General features: G+C 38.7%; 1 protein-coding gene across 1 annotated transcript; it reads left to right on the forward strand.

Annotated features, from left to right (window-relative positions):
• The first annotated feature begins 135 nt into the window (after positions 1-135).
• LOC134813872 (ATP-dependent RNA helicase DDX19A-like) lies at positions 136-7870 on the forward strand. Its single transcript, XM_063821765.1, has 12 exons — positions 136-351; positions 626-764; positions 981-1073; positions 2168-2270; positions 2495-2606; positions 3260-3437; positions 4766-4913; positions 5080-5169; positions 5546-5655; positions 5911-6026; positions 6232-6353; positions 6622-7870. Exons 1-12 carry the CDS (start codon positions 165-167, stop codon positions 6691-6693), a joined length of 1470 nt encoding a protein of 489 aa, XP_063677835.1. The 5' UTR covers positions 136-164; the 3' UTR covers positions 6694-7870.
• Positions 7871-15338: the final 7468 nt, after the last annotated feature.

Raw genomic sequence — 15338 nt, forward strand, 5'->3', positions numbered from 1 at the left:
CTAAGAATCCTAGGCTGAAAGATAATTTTTTCGAATCATTCACGACTATCGATCAGCGACAGTGCGACTTAAAAAATGTTCTCTGCTCAAAAACTTACATCAATTTTTACCGAAAACTTAATTAAAATAAACTACTTATGTAAGCCAGGGCCAGGGTTTTAAAAATGGCGGACTGGGCCAACCTATTAGAGGAAACAGATGTGGCGATAGCGAAGGAGGTAGATAAGATACACATCACAGAAGACAGTAACAAGTCAGAGGAACCAACACCCCCTGCCCCTGCAGCTGCTGCTGTTGCTGCTGCTGCTGTTGCTACAGAGAACACACCTGAAAATCCCTCTGAGGACCCTGGTCAGTTTTTTTGCCTGTTTAAAATATTCTAATATTTCATCCACCTTTGAGCGAAAATTTTGTCGATAACTTAGCGTGAATTAAAAATTAAAAATCAAATTTCCATTCGATAACCCCTTAACTCTTTAACTGTTCAGAGAAGTTGAAAGCAGAGAAGTTTGCCTGTTTTTTTTTCTGTTAATATTTCATCCAATATTTTAGCGAACATATTGTTAATAACTTTATAATTTAAAATTAATCCTGATTTCCATTCAATACTCCTTCAACTGTTCAGAGAAGTTGAAAGCAGAGAACTCCTTCTTTACAAAAGTATTGCGGAGTCAGCTAGTTGAGTCGAAAACGGAAGTAGAGATCCAGCAGCGGGACCCTAACTCACCCCTATACTCTGTAAAAACATTTGAGGAGCTCAAACTGTGAGATCTTAATAAGTTTTAATGATTTACTTTTTAGAAGGTTTATTAAACCAAGTGATATTATACAGTAAATTAAGTCAATTAAAAGCGTTTAGTTCTGGCAATTTTCCATATCCCACAATATTGACCCGTTCTACAAAATCACAATTACATAATCTATGTGCATGCCCTTCCTATTGAGGTATAATTCCCTTAACGAAGATAATGTCACTCCAGGAAGACATCTCTGTTAGAGGGTGTATATGGTATGGGGTTCAACAAGCCTAGTAAGATTCAGGAGACAGCTCTTCCCATGCTCATGTGTGATCCGTAAGTTAGTTTTTACAAAATTCCATTCTTATTTTATTTTACTGTTTAGTTTGATCTTGAACCTGAGATTCTCTGTTCGGGGAGAATGACCGGCATGTTGATTCGTCAGAATACGTCAAATATGGCCTCATTATGACGGGGATAATGACATTTTTGATAAGATTGAAGTAAAAGTTGATAAAATATTATTCAAATACATATTCTGCAGATACATGAGCCCGAACATTCTAAAAGGTCTATAAATAAATCAACTTTTCAATAAAACTGGCACTCAACACGTAAATGAATTAATAAAACCTTCATACTGCGACAGAAAAGCAATAAAATTCTACTTCATGGATTTATTAAAAGTTAGACCTGTTCTCGGAGGATATATTGCTCTCATTTCCCCTTAAACTCAATCCTTGCTTTGTAACTGCCTTGTAACTGCCTTGATACCGTTACTTTGTCATTAAATATATTATTTTGTGATGGTAAAGTTGTTTTAAGTTTACTTTTATTATTCAACTCTAAGACTCATTTGAAATAGTTTGAAACCATACCCCTGTATAATTGCTGATCTTTGTGCCTCGACTATCCCCTGTTAACAAGTACCTGTTACTCTTTATAAACTACCAGTCCCTACCACCACTAAATACCCACAGTCTAATGACAAATGGACGATAAGGGGCAGCGGTTCATCTCCCTCTGTGTTTACACAATCGCAGCATTTGTAGTCCTGCTCATCCTATTTCGTTGTTGGTACTTCATAAAGTCACGGGGCAGCCAGCGGACCGAGCCCCAGGCGGTGGAGTTGGAGAAGGAGAGGGGGAGGGGTACCACGGAGGGCGATAGGAAGAGTACTGGCAACTTTAAGGAGCCTCTCGTTATTTAGAGGTGGGGTGTGCAGGGTTGGGGGTGGGGGTTGGGGACAGGTAAATGGGACTTTGCAGTGGAGTATGAAATTCAGATGTGAACTATACTAAGGAATATAAGAATCAGGATAGAATTTTACATACCTTGGTCCTTGAAAAACCCCTTATTCTGGAGACTACGTTAATTAATAATTAATTAAAGTCAAATTTTATTCAGCAGTTTATCAGTAAATATTTCAGGCCCCAGAACATGATTGCTCAGTCACAAAGTGGGACAGGGAAAACAGCAGCTTTCGTTCTGGCTACTTTATCCAGGATAGATGAGGCTGCTAAATATCCACAGGTAATGATATTTTGATTTTGTGGGTTCGAAAATAGGCAAAAGGTTGAAGTAACGTTTTGCTCATAAATTAGCCTGATTATTTCTCAATACTTTTCCTTTAGTTTGAGGAATGAAATAAACAATTCAGTGCCATGGGCTGTACATTTTTAGTCACAAGGCATTTTGCTGCGTGTAACGTGTAAACCGTTTTATTATCACTCAAAAGAATCCTCCCAAAATCTCAGGCTCTAATTTTAGCACCAACGTACGAGCTAGCATTACAAATCGGGGAAGTGTTACAGAGGATGGCATCCAGAACAGAGATAGTGGTGGAACATGCTATCAGAGGCAAAAGATGTAAGTTTAAGAAATGTGTCGTAACTTGGCCATGCTGGCGCAGTGGCAAATTAGCGGGTAAATTCACGTATACGTAACGCGCGCAGACACAAAAACACGACAAGCCTCTAAATCTTCACATTTTTGATTTCGCGCGAGTTGAATGAACCGCACGCGACGGCGTTTCGTAACTCCCAAATAAGTAACTAAATGTTCATCTGTTCATAAAGTGGTGTTCATCTGTTCATAAAGTGGTATATAAAGTGGAAATATTATATAATATGTCGAGGCAAAAAGGATAAAACTATGCAGAAGTTTATTTAAGAACTGAGACCAAGTTGAAACGTGGGATACATATTGCAGTCAAGAGAAGGATGCTTTTTAAGCAAATTGTGAAACTATCAATGTGACAAAGCTCCTGACCAATTTTGTGGCACCTTCATCTAACATATTGGACAGAGAAATCAGACGCTTCTGACTGTTTTTCTGTAATTCGGATCTCTGCCTCAAGAAGCCGTCGATAGTTGTAGAAAACTGTACGATAAGATATCAACCTAGCTGTTTTTTCACCATTTCTTAAATTTGTAGAACTTTTAAATATTGTATTGGGCGGCACTATCTTATATGACGTCATAGCACGTGAAACAACGTCACCTGACCCCTTATCTCTTCAGATGCACGAGGCACAAGGATAGGAGCCCACATTATAGTGGGAACCCCGGGAACCACAGTTGACTGGGTCTTCAAACTGAAGTTCTTTGATCCGAGGCAGTTGAGAGTGTTTGTGTTGGATGAGGCTGATGTTATGGTTTCCCAGCAGGGCCATCAGGAGCAGAGCATCCGTATAAAGAAGTTAGTTATTAATTAAGTTAATTAAGAAGTTAGTTCATTGATTAAGTTAATCAAGAAGTTAGTTTATTAACTGTTTGTTTGTTAATTATTGAGAATGTAAGACGTAAGTTTGGAAAGCGGGGTGCGAAAACGTTTTTGGCAAGTTGTATTTTACTAGTTTTCTTTGGTTACTTCTAGCCCGGCAATAGGAGATAGGCTGTCTGCTGGAGTCTAGAGAGATTAAGATTCTCAGTTTTCAAGAAACAGAAATCAATATATCTGATATTTGAACCTATCGAGGAGTTAAAAAGCCGGCATCTTCATGGTCATCACGCCATCTACGGTCTGATTGCATCAGTCGATAACACTGAGATTTTCTTCTTTGTATTTCCGGTAATCGTACTGTAGTGCGACACGTACTCTAGTGCGACACGTACTCTAGTGCGAAGTCCGACAAAAACACCCTCTGTCGCACTACAGTACGTGTCGCACTACGATCCAGGTAGCGTACTCTAGTGCGACAAAATATCCTGACTTATTTCCAAGTTCAGGTCACATCCTATCCTTTTTATGGATTTGTCGGGTCGGTTCACGTCACTTATTTTGAAGTGATCTTGCGAATACGATTCGTCGGTTCACATCATGTGTTTCGAAGTGATCCACTGATCATAATTCCTTCGGGTCAGTTCAAGCCACGTATGCAGTGTGTGATCCACCGGGTAACTCGTAAGCAGCATATGATCCTCTTTCCTATTACACGCATCGTATATCTCCGATTGGGATAACAAGTACATATGCTTGGGCCATATATAAGGTCACGATGATTCTACCAAAGCATCGAACAACATCAACATGTCTTCTTCAATCATCTTCATTTCTGGACGCACTACTGGTTCAAGAAACGTTATCCACGACGGATACCGCTACTTCCTGGATAAGAAGCGCGACGACAAGACCTACTGGCGATGCACTGAATTCGCCTTGCATTCGGCTTACTCCCCGGAAAGACACAGGCTCATTATGAAGCCCTCTTGGATGAGCTCCTTGCATTTGGAGTCGACCCTCAATCTGTCATGAGTGACACTACAGTCCAAGTAGCGCACTGTAGTGCGACAGTGTCGGCCTTGAAAATTCTCTGTCGCACTAGGGTACGTGTCGCACTACGATCCAGGTAGCGTACTCTAGTGCGACAGTGTCGATCTTGGAGGTTTCGCACTAGGGTACGTGTCGCACTACAGTACGTGAACCGTATTTCCGGCCAGGGTCTAGAGCTTATTTGCACATCATATCTTACATATTTCACATATCTTACATATTATCACATATCTTACATATTTTCATCCTTTCAGAACGCTAGATCCTCGCTGTCAATGTCTTCTCTTCTCCGCAACATACGAGGAAGATGTCATGAGATTCGCTCAGACTGTCATACCAGACCCAATACTGATAAAACTGAAAAGAGAAGAACAGTCTTTAGACACCATCAAACAGTTCTATGTAAGATTAGTTTGAGTTTACTTGGTTTTTACTTGGTTTTTACTTGGTGTTTAGTTTATCTCCTTTAATTCCTTACCGTGTAATACTTTGATTCAACATTAAGTTAATCTGCGAATTATCTAATTTATCATTTATTCAATTAGCTAATTAATTGCTCTTCCTTCAGGTGATGTGCAACAACGAGAGTGAGAAGTACGAGTCCCTGTGTAACATCTACGGTACAATAACAATCGGACAGACTATGATATTCTGTAAGGTGCGTGCAGTGTCAGAGCTTTTTAACTGTGTAACACAAAGAAAACAATCTGTAAAATTACAAAAAATTATAGGCCTTGAACAATAAACCTGTGTGGGCCCGTTATTTGTATGTTAAATTACCAAAATATGTTAAATACCGAAGAATAATGACTGGCTGATTTCTTTATCAGTCTCTGTCTATAGTGAACCACTACGGTATGTAAGTTCTTAAAAGTTCTATCAAAGTTCTAGGGTAACCATTATCTGGACACGTTCCACCTGTCCCCCCCCCCCCCCCCCCCCCTTAACCTCAAATCATCCTCAAAGAAAATGAACACCGTTTTTAATCTTACCAAGCATCTACTGTGACGTCATCATCATCATGGCATTTTCAGATGAAAACAACAGCTACATGGTTGTTGAAGAAGATGGCTGAAGATGGTCATGCAGTGGCTATGTTAACATCAGATATCTCTATAGAGGATAGGCTGGTTACATTAAACAGGTAATATACCACACCACGTGACATGACTTTATACCACGTGACATGACTTTATACTACGTGATATGACGTCACACCACGTGGCATGACTTCATACCACGTGACATGACGTCAAACCACGTGACGTGACATGACGTGACACCACGTGACATGACTTTATACCACGTGACATGACTTTATACTACGTGATATGACGTCAAACCACGTGACATGACGTCACACTGCAAGACTCTGTTGTAACCTCCACCTATACCCCAGGTTCCGCGAGGGAAGAGAGAAAGTTCTGATTACCACTAACGTTTGTGCACGTGGGATCGACATCGAGCAGGTCACAGTTGTTATTAACTTCGATCTGCCTATTGTCCATGGTTCAGGTAGTTCCACATTACTTCAGTATCTGTTTTCATTTTCGTCTTGCTTAACTGTTTCTATCTATTACATAACGGTGTGACCCTCATTTTACACTGCAGTTGTAAGACACAGCTCTAACATATTTCTAGCATATCTCTTACATATTTGATATTTCTAACATATCTCTACCACAGTTTATCACACATCTAACACAGTGAATAATCTCAGGGACCCCAGATATGGAAACCTATTTACACCGAATAGGTCGGACTGGAAGGTTTGGTAAGAAGGGTATAGCTATTAACTTTGTGGACAACGCGGAAACCCTAAGGATGATCAAACAGATTCAGGTACACGAATTTAAATTGTATATACAGTGTACTCGAGGGGGGGGGGCTGTAGGTATGTTTGCCAACACGATGACCTGATGTTTATTTTTTATCATAACTTAAGTTGTAGTTGCTTTTAGGGCTTTGCCCATCAATTCCCATGCCCATTTGACCAGATGTTGGGGGAGGTGGGCATGGGTTTGCGCCCCCCTCCCTACAACTTTTAAATGTTCTATAGTATCGCATACAAATATTTTGTAATATCGCATATATGATATAAATGTTTCAGAATTACTTCAACAAAGAGATAGTAAAGCTAAACACTGACGATTCAGACGAGATCGAGGGTCTTGTCTGCTGACAGATCTAATCTATCAACTAGGACTCTAAATTTACTAGCTAGAACTCTAAACATACTAGCTATTCTGTTACTTTCGCGCGTTTCTTAACAGGAGTGTAAGGAATGTGACTGATAATACATTTTCTACTAATTGAGAAGTGTGAGTTTGAAATATTGCCGATTATTTCTGCTAATATATAACACTGATAAAAGTTAATGTTAATCAATTAATTAATTAATCAATAACCCGATTTGAGATGGTCACATTGACAGTTGTTTCACACTGTTCTCAATTTGTCGGACTCAGTTTAGTTGTATAATAATGTTATAGTGCACCGATTTCTAATCGGCGGTTGAGATCTCCGATAATTATATTAGAGGGTCCATTAGAGAGTCTTGTGCCCGATACTACTAGGCTAGAATTGATTGAAAGTGGGATTGATGTTATGTGTATTTTGATCAGATGATCTAACTGAAAACCTCTGAAAAATCGGCGCACTATACACTATAGATGTACCATTGTACATTGTACATTGTACATGGCTTGTTTTATAATGGAATGAGCGGGTATTCCACCTCGGTTTATTTTAGTTTAACCACAATTTATTATCTTGGCATGGACAACTTTTTTAGAAGTAACGTTATTATTTTATAAAAAATGTTAAAATTTCAAAATCGGTCCTAAGTTATTTTGTCCACATGATATCTTGACAAATATTTCAAGAAAATAAGTTCTACATTTTGTAAATTATTGTTCTCGCGCTCTACTCCGTCACAAAAAGTTGTAGTTTAAAAACCAAATAAATGGTAATTTTTTCAAATCTACTTGAAAGTGTGAGAGTGCTTATTTTGCCTTTGATATAAATTTCAAGGTTTAATCACTGAATTGTAGTGGTTTCAAAACGTACCGGTAGGACTTCCTTTAAAGAGAAAAATTGTTGTCAATTAAAGTGTAAAGAGTTAAGGAAACCCGTATTCTTGAAATAAAATTGTAGAAGTGATAAACTTGTATGAAGGCGCCCTTTTTGCTTTTGAAGTAGGTTTCTGCATTCGGACTAGTCAATTAATACCCTTGTTATACTTATATTTGTTGTAGACATAATATTAAGATAAGAAGACTTGTGAAAATTACATCAAAACGACCGATTGAAATACAAAATAGTGCATCATGCATGTTAATTTCTGTTCTCCAGAAAAATTATTGTTTTCGTTAAATAAAACAGCAGACTTTTATTTAGTATTATAGTATTAGTATTATAGTATTAATCATTAATGGTGTGTTTGAGCATATCCAATCATCAGACATTATATTACAGCCACTTGTGGCTCCATAATGCACTTGTGGCGCGTCATGTAATGGCACGTCATTTATTGTTTATGGAACGTCACTCAATATGGCGCTAAGACGAAACTCGCTAATTTTTGTCCTTCTTTACAAACGAAAAAAAAAAGAAACCCACCCCAGTCTTACTGGGCCGCGCTCAGCCTGTCATTCCGCCTAATCTCTGTTGTTTTATTGTTTATGAACATGATAGCCTGAGGTCCCCAGGTAAACCCCAGTCTAGTTATTGTATATTGGATAGGGTAGGGCTATAGTATTCACCTAACCATGTGCTTTCGCGCCACTTCGGGCGCGCTTGTTTCACAAGTCAAGAAAACCGTGAGGCGGGCGCGCGCTATTGCAAGCGCAAGGGCTCTGGATAGAGCAAGCGCGCTACTGGAAGCGATCAGAGCAGTACACAGTACAGAGAGGGCCCTGGATAGAGCAAGGGCTAGTATAGTATATAATAGGGTCAGGGTTTACTCACCTGGTTCACATAGCCATGTGCCTACGCGTACTGCGTGACGCGCTTGTTTCACAAGACCGCCTCCGGCGGTCGCGCGCTACTGCAAGCGAGAGGGCTTTGGTTAAAGCAACTCACCTGGGGACCCCAGGCTATCATCAATTATATAATTATATTTATCATTATGTTCATAATAAAGATTCAGCGGAATGATGAATGACAGGCTGAGCGCCGCCCATACCAGTAAGGGTTTACGTGCATATTTACGTCAGCCATGACTCGCCAATCCCTGTGTGCTCTTTTCAAGATTCATGTACGCGAGAGAAGCGAGCAATAGACTAACATGTAACTTGTAGTGCAAGCAATGCACTATTGGACCGCGCCGTGCACGCGCGTGCTTGTCAAATGATGTTTATCGCAACCACAGTAGATCGGCAAAATACACTATTGGGCATCACCGAACTGCGAAAGATTAACACTGTGAATCAAGCATGCTAGCAAGCTAGGGGTAATGTTAGGGTTAGGGTTATGAACATTATAGCCTGGGGTCCCCAGGCCAGGTAAGGTTTGCAGGTTTATAACTTACCAAAACGCGTGTTGAGTTCAAAGTTGGATTCTTCAACGCGGTCCTAATATTTGAAACAAATATTTTACGAGTAAGGTTAGGGTTAGAGTTAGGGTTAGGCAATTAAAGTAACTTATGTTATTTGAAGTGGAATAGATTGAAATGGGCTTACTATTGCTCTAACCCAAGCCCTCACCTAGCCATGAGTTTACCCGTACTGCGTGACTTGTAGCGCGATGCGGTACTGTGCCGCGCACTCAATGAGGCTCCTCTCGCTAGATCGGCGAGATGCGCTACTGTGCCGCGCCGAGCTGCAATGAATTGACATCGACAATTAATGCGTGACGCGCTTGTTTAACGGTCGCTCTCTATATACCACTGCAAGCGAGAGGGCTCTGGATTACCTGAGGACCCCAGGCTTTTATGTTCATAAACACAGCCTGGCGTAATTGAACCCTCTAAAACGCGCAATTAGGCGCGTTTATGCGATTTGACAATCAAATAATCAGATTTTACAATCTAACTCAGCGCGCGGCTCTTGTAGCGCATACGTCACTTCTTTCTTATTGGTAGTTTGTAGTTGGCGTGCACGTGATCTTTTGCGCGGCTGTAATTGGTTCTGAACGATCACGTGAATGCGAGTCACGTGCGCTCTAACATCCAATGAGCATTCGCACTTTTTTCAGGGCGATGGAAGTCGTAATTCACTCAGCCCGAATAAAGATTCGGCGGAATGACAGGCTGAGCGCCGCCCAGTAAGCTCTGGATAGAGCAACCACATATAATACTTTATTTGTTTATGATTTAGCCGAGTTGGATTTGCCGCCGATTTGGATTTATTGACGGTCAATATTTGGTATAATTATTCACTGGGAGACTTTGGGGCCGAAAACTGATCCGGCCCCCAAAGAGGAGTCAGATCACGTCACCAATTAGTGACGTATAATTAGTGATGTGATCCATCTGTAGAATTTAATTGGCCCAGAAATAGGCTAGATACTGGGTAGAGTTCACATGTCAATTCTGTACAACATAGCTGTTCATTAAGAAGTAAACATGATCTGACTGCTCGACTCGTAGATCACATAAGGGACGGGAGCTCTTGCTAAAGGGGGGTTCTCGTATCAAGGGATGTGAGACGTACGTGTCAAAGGCTTGCAAGGGGAGTGAGCCGATCTAGTGTTCTAGGTATAAATATTGGGTGATAGAAGGTAGTAGTATCGCATTTAATTCTATCAACAGTCATGCCTACCTTCTCCAAGTTCCTCAACGGTTTCAGAGAAGAAGAACCATTTATCCTCTTTGATGGGAAGACTGACCGAGATGTGAGAATCATAGCATATTTCCCCAAAGTTACACCATACATTCGGTGATAGAAAACAAATGTCTACCATTAGTTTATATTTTGACTGGTGATAAGAAAGGAGACACCTATAGTTATGTTTTGAGTGTGATTAAGTATTTCTTTGACCAGAATTGTCCAACTGACACTGGTACTGTTCTTATAGATTTTGAAAAAGCTGTTATAGACTCATTTCGGGACATTCTGCCAGGATGGGACGTTGCCAATTGTTACTTCCATCTCTGTCAGTCTGTTCAGAAGAACATCAGCAAAAAATTTAAAGTTAGATATTTTAAGGATAAGATTTTTGCGAGAGCCGCAAGGCTGGTTGCTTTTTTAGCTTTTGTCCCAATAGCTGATGTTGAGGAGGCTTTCTTTGAAATAACTTTCTACATCCAATCTAACTATCCTGAGTTGATGGTTGTAGTGAATTATTTCGAGAAAACTTACTTAGGGTCAGCCATTGTAGACAGTGAGGTGAGGGTTCCTCCCACATATCCTTTAGAGTTCTGGAATCATTTCGCCAGTATTCTTCAGGATCCGGAGTTCCCTCGGACCTCTAACATGGTGGAGGGGTTTCACAGAGGTTTCAAAACCCGAGTGAATCGCCCAAAGCCCTCTGTTCAAGAATATTTTCGTGCTATCAAGGAGCAACAGGTTGTTACAGATTACCATCTGGATCGGCTTGCTGTTGGAAAGACTCCTTCCAAAAAGAAGAGGATTTCCAGCAGTATTCTGTACGACCTTTGTTCCTTCTACACGACATACCCAACAAAGATTGAGTACTTGTTCGCTGTTGCGAAATACTTTGGTAATAATATTGAGTAATTTGTTGTATTCTGAAGTATTATATTATTAATCGATTTAACATTTTATAACCAGCCAATACATTGTCTCAATTTAAAACATGTTCACTTCTTAATTTGTAGCTTCTGTGTGCAGAGTTGTCATATGAACTTTACCCCAGATCTAGCCCATTTCTAGGTCAATTATATTCAATCCATGGATCACATCACTAATTATACGCCACAAGCTTCAAGCTTGCATGTTAATTACTTGATGACGTATATGGTGGATCATATCACTTCGGCCCCAAAGTCTGGCAGCCTAATTATTTTACAAATATCACCCGTTAACGATCTCAAAGTGAAGCAAGCTTGATCATGCACGCGAAGCAAGGTTCGTGGTTGAACGTACGGCCTCCAACCATGTTTCATGTCTGAAATGTGGGTTTGAGAAACACTATATATGATAATTGTGGATATAATTGATTGACGATGTCAAACTCTTCCAGATTGTTGCTCTGTGAATTAACAGAGCAACGATCTAGTGATAGGAATATAATAATTATCATAAACATGGGTTGTTAAACTGTAAACACAACTTCTAGATTTAACTATATGTCATATTGTTTCGGCTGCAACATCTATTATTGCATTTATATAGTGAAACAAATTTTTTAGTGAAACAAATTTAAAATTTTATCCTTTATTTTACAATCATAATATAATAATATTTATAAGCCTCCGTTTTGAAAGTTTTAAATTTTAATACATTCACAATTCTATTTAAAATTCAATTTTATGTACAAGTCAATAACTGGCCGCCAAAGCCGCGCATTCTTGAAAACAGGATTAACTTGATTATAGTTATACGACTATGTAAATTTAAAACTATCCGTGGTTTTTTCTTTTAAATAAATAAATTATAATTTTACCTAAGTCCAAAGCCAGCTTTGAAAAATTTACTATTAAATCATAATATATCGTCAACTTTAAATATTTACAATGCAACAATTCATTAATTTGTAAACACGCGTACTCCAGCCCCTAAACGCATAAATTTTTATGCGGCGCGGCTCAAGCCGCGCACGCACGTATTATTTTATACTGTTTGCTTTCTAATAAATATCGTGCCAATGTGTACGTCTAAATTGTAAACGTTCATGTTTTGTGTAAAGTGAATCCAATTGGGACTAGTGACAAGGATAAGGACCCAAGTGCCTGTACGGCTTTTTCGGGCCCCTGTGGACCACTACTCTTGAAATCACTCTACAACATTGAACATCTATATCTACTACGTCATTTGGCAATTGTTGTCATTAATCTAACTTTCTAATTAATTGCCGAGGGGGAAGAGTAAACGCTTCACATTAAAATTCAATATATACAAAATTCAAAACCATCAATACGGTATTAAATATTATGGACAAGTCTATAGATCTATTTCGTAGTCATATATTCACATGATTTGCTTTATATTATCTTAATACTGTAATGAAGTACAGTAGGATTTGTGTTTCGAGAAAGAAAGGTTGCGGTCAAATTATTAACAAAAGTAAACAAAAGTCCATCAGGGACTCCGTGGAGTCGAAAAAGGTACACGGCTGCTGTCTGGTGCTGCTAGGCATTTATTGATCAAGATGTTTTATTGTATTGATTTATAATGATTCTATTGTTCGTGACTAATCAAGTTCTAAGTGGAGGTATAAAGTGCTGCTCAAGATACTTCGTCATCTCATGTCCAGTATAATGATTAAGATAGTATACAATGCAGTTTTAGTAGTTGACCCAAACAGTTAAGTCCGTCATAACTCACAATCGTTAAGTCGTCGGTCAATTGTCAAAGTCGTCGTGTGTTTATTCGTTGAGATAGCAGCAAGATAAGATGTTACGCGCGCGCGCGTTTAATCCCGTCGACGTGAGATGTGACAATGAAAACGCCATAGAATTATTATTTTCGCGCGTTACGTAGAGTTTACCAGTGTGTAATACTAGTTAACACTGGGTGTACACTGAGTGTAAGTGTAAGTTTCATATACAAGCCGTTGAATATTTCCAATTTTGAGTGTATCGTGAGCATGTTTTACAGTGCAATTGCTCGGTACTAGTGTGTTTGTGTATATATATATATATCATTTGTGGAGTATGGTGTAAGTAATGTTTTTGGTTGGAGTGCAGTGGTTATATGTATGAGAAAAGATATATGGTCATTTTAGTAACTCAAATAAATCAGAACTTGAGCTCATTTGTGGCAAAATTAAGCTCACACCAATCAAGTGTATCATGCTTGAATTGCAATTCTCGTAAGGCAATTTTCAATATATTCTTAAACCCGTTTGTCGGAGTATTAAAACTTATCTTACTTGATGTTTGTCGACAGCTGTTCCACATGTAGGATGATTGGTAGATGAATTGTGAGGATGGTTGTGATGTAATGAAATAATCCTCTCGTCGTGGTGACCTGTTAAATGATGAGTACAGTGATAATGGTTCCTCTAACTTATTAATTTTGAATAGTTCTAAGAGACAAGTGTACTTGTACAGATTGTGGACCGTCAACAACCTGTGGGTTTTAAACAAGGGCTTGGAGTGTTCTTTTTGGTAAAAGTCCACCCCCAGTCTTTGCTTATCAACAGGTCGTGTTCGGGCACACGTTTTAAACTTCTCTAGGTAAGCTTCTCTATCCCCAAACAAAATTCTTATACACTTTTTCTGTGTTTTAAAGATAGGTTCAAGTCGGTTATTGCTAATACCACCCCACACAGATATTCCAAATCCTAAATGTGATTCAAATAGAGTATGATATAAATCCTTATAATACTGCTTTGGGACAATGTGTCGTATTCTGCACAGCTTTCCTACTTCGCATTTAAGTTTTGAGTTAAGTGACTGCGTATGTGATTTCCAGTTAAGTTGGTCGTCAATAATAACGCCTAGAAATTTAGCTTCTTGAACTCTTTTAATAACTACATTATTTAAAGTTAGTATGTTCTCGTCATTTTCTACTTCCTCTTTGGCCCGTGAGGGTTTAAAATGAATAAAACAACATTTCTTAATGTTAATATGTAATAAGTTTAGTTTCATATACTTGTACACAAATGATAGAACTTCATTTCCTTTTTCGTATAGTCTTTTGACACATGTGTCTTCTATAAATATGTTAGTGTCGTCGGCAAATAGTATAAACTTTCCTATAATTGATGAGTTACGGATGTCATTAATATAAATAATAAAAAGTAAGGGACCAAGACAGCTCCCCTGCGGCACTCCATAGACTACTGGAAGTTTCTCGGATTCTTCACCTAATACCGAGACATACTGGTATCTGTTCGACAGGTAACTTGCTATAAGGTTATTTGCATTTCCACGGATTCCATAATTTTCTAACTTATGCAGTAACTTTTCATGTGATATTGTATCAAAGGCTTTACTAAGATCAATAAATATTCCAAGAACGTGTTGTTTTTTCTTGAGGCAAGATTCTACGTGGTTCACTGAGTAATTTAGGGCATAACTGGTCGAGTGATTTTTACGGAATCCGTACTGGTTTTCATATAAGGAGTTCTGTGAATGAAAGAAGCTGTATAATCTATTGAATATAATCTTTTCAAATATTTTACCAAACACAGCTAGCGTTGATACAGGTCTATAGTTTTCAAGGAGTTCCTGGTTATCTTTCTTGTAAATGGGACTAATCCTTCCAACTTTAAGGTCATCTGGAAATATGCCATCTTTCATACATTCGTTATACAGTACAGTGAGTAAAGGAGTAACTATTTTAGAGGACTGCTTAATTACATGAATCGGTATGTCACTTGCCTTGCCATTTTTAAGTTCAGATATGATTTTGCTAACCTCGTCTGTTGTGCAGTCATGCATGTAAATACTGGAAGTGTTTGAAAGCGGTAGATAATCATAGAAACTAGGTATACTGTTTATGTTAATTTGTCCAAGATCATTGTAAGCGGTATTTAGGTCAGAGGCTAATGATACAAAATATTTATTGAATTCGTTTGCTATGATCCTTCTATTTGTTATCTTAACGTTGTCTATGGTGAACAGCGGCTTTATTTCACGCCGCCGTTTACCTCTTATACGATTTATTAGTTCCCAGGTCTTTTTACTATCACCGCTATTTTCAGCAAATTTACCAGAGAAGTATTCTGTTTTCACAGTTTGACGTGTTTTCTTTA

This window comes from Bolinopsis microptera, chromosome 4 (assembly GCF_026151205.1).
Source record: "Bolinopsis microptera isolate Bmic1 chromosome 4, MBARI_Bmic_1.0, whole genome shotgun sequence".
Lineage (NCBI taxonomy): Eukaryota > Metazoa > Ctenophora > Tentaculata > Lobata > Bolinopsidae > Bolinopsis > Bolinopsis microptera.

Coding starts and splice junctions, on each gene's coding strand:
- LOC134813872 (XM_063821765.1), top strand. CDS start 165: ATGGCGGACTGGGCCAACCTATTAGAGGAAACAGATGTGGCGATAGCG. Junction 2,271..2,494: donor AGGCTGCTAAATATCCACAG/GTAATGATATTT, acceptor CCAAAATCTCAG/GCTCTAATTTTAGCACCAAC. Junction 4,914..5,079: donor ACACCATCAAACAGTTCTAT/GTAAGATTAGTT, acceptor CTCTTCCTTCAG/GTGATGTGCAACAACGAGAG.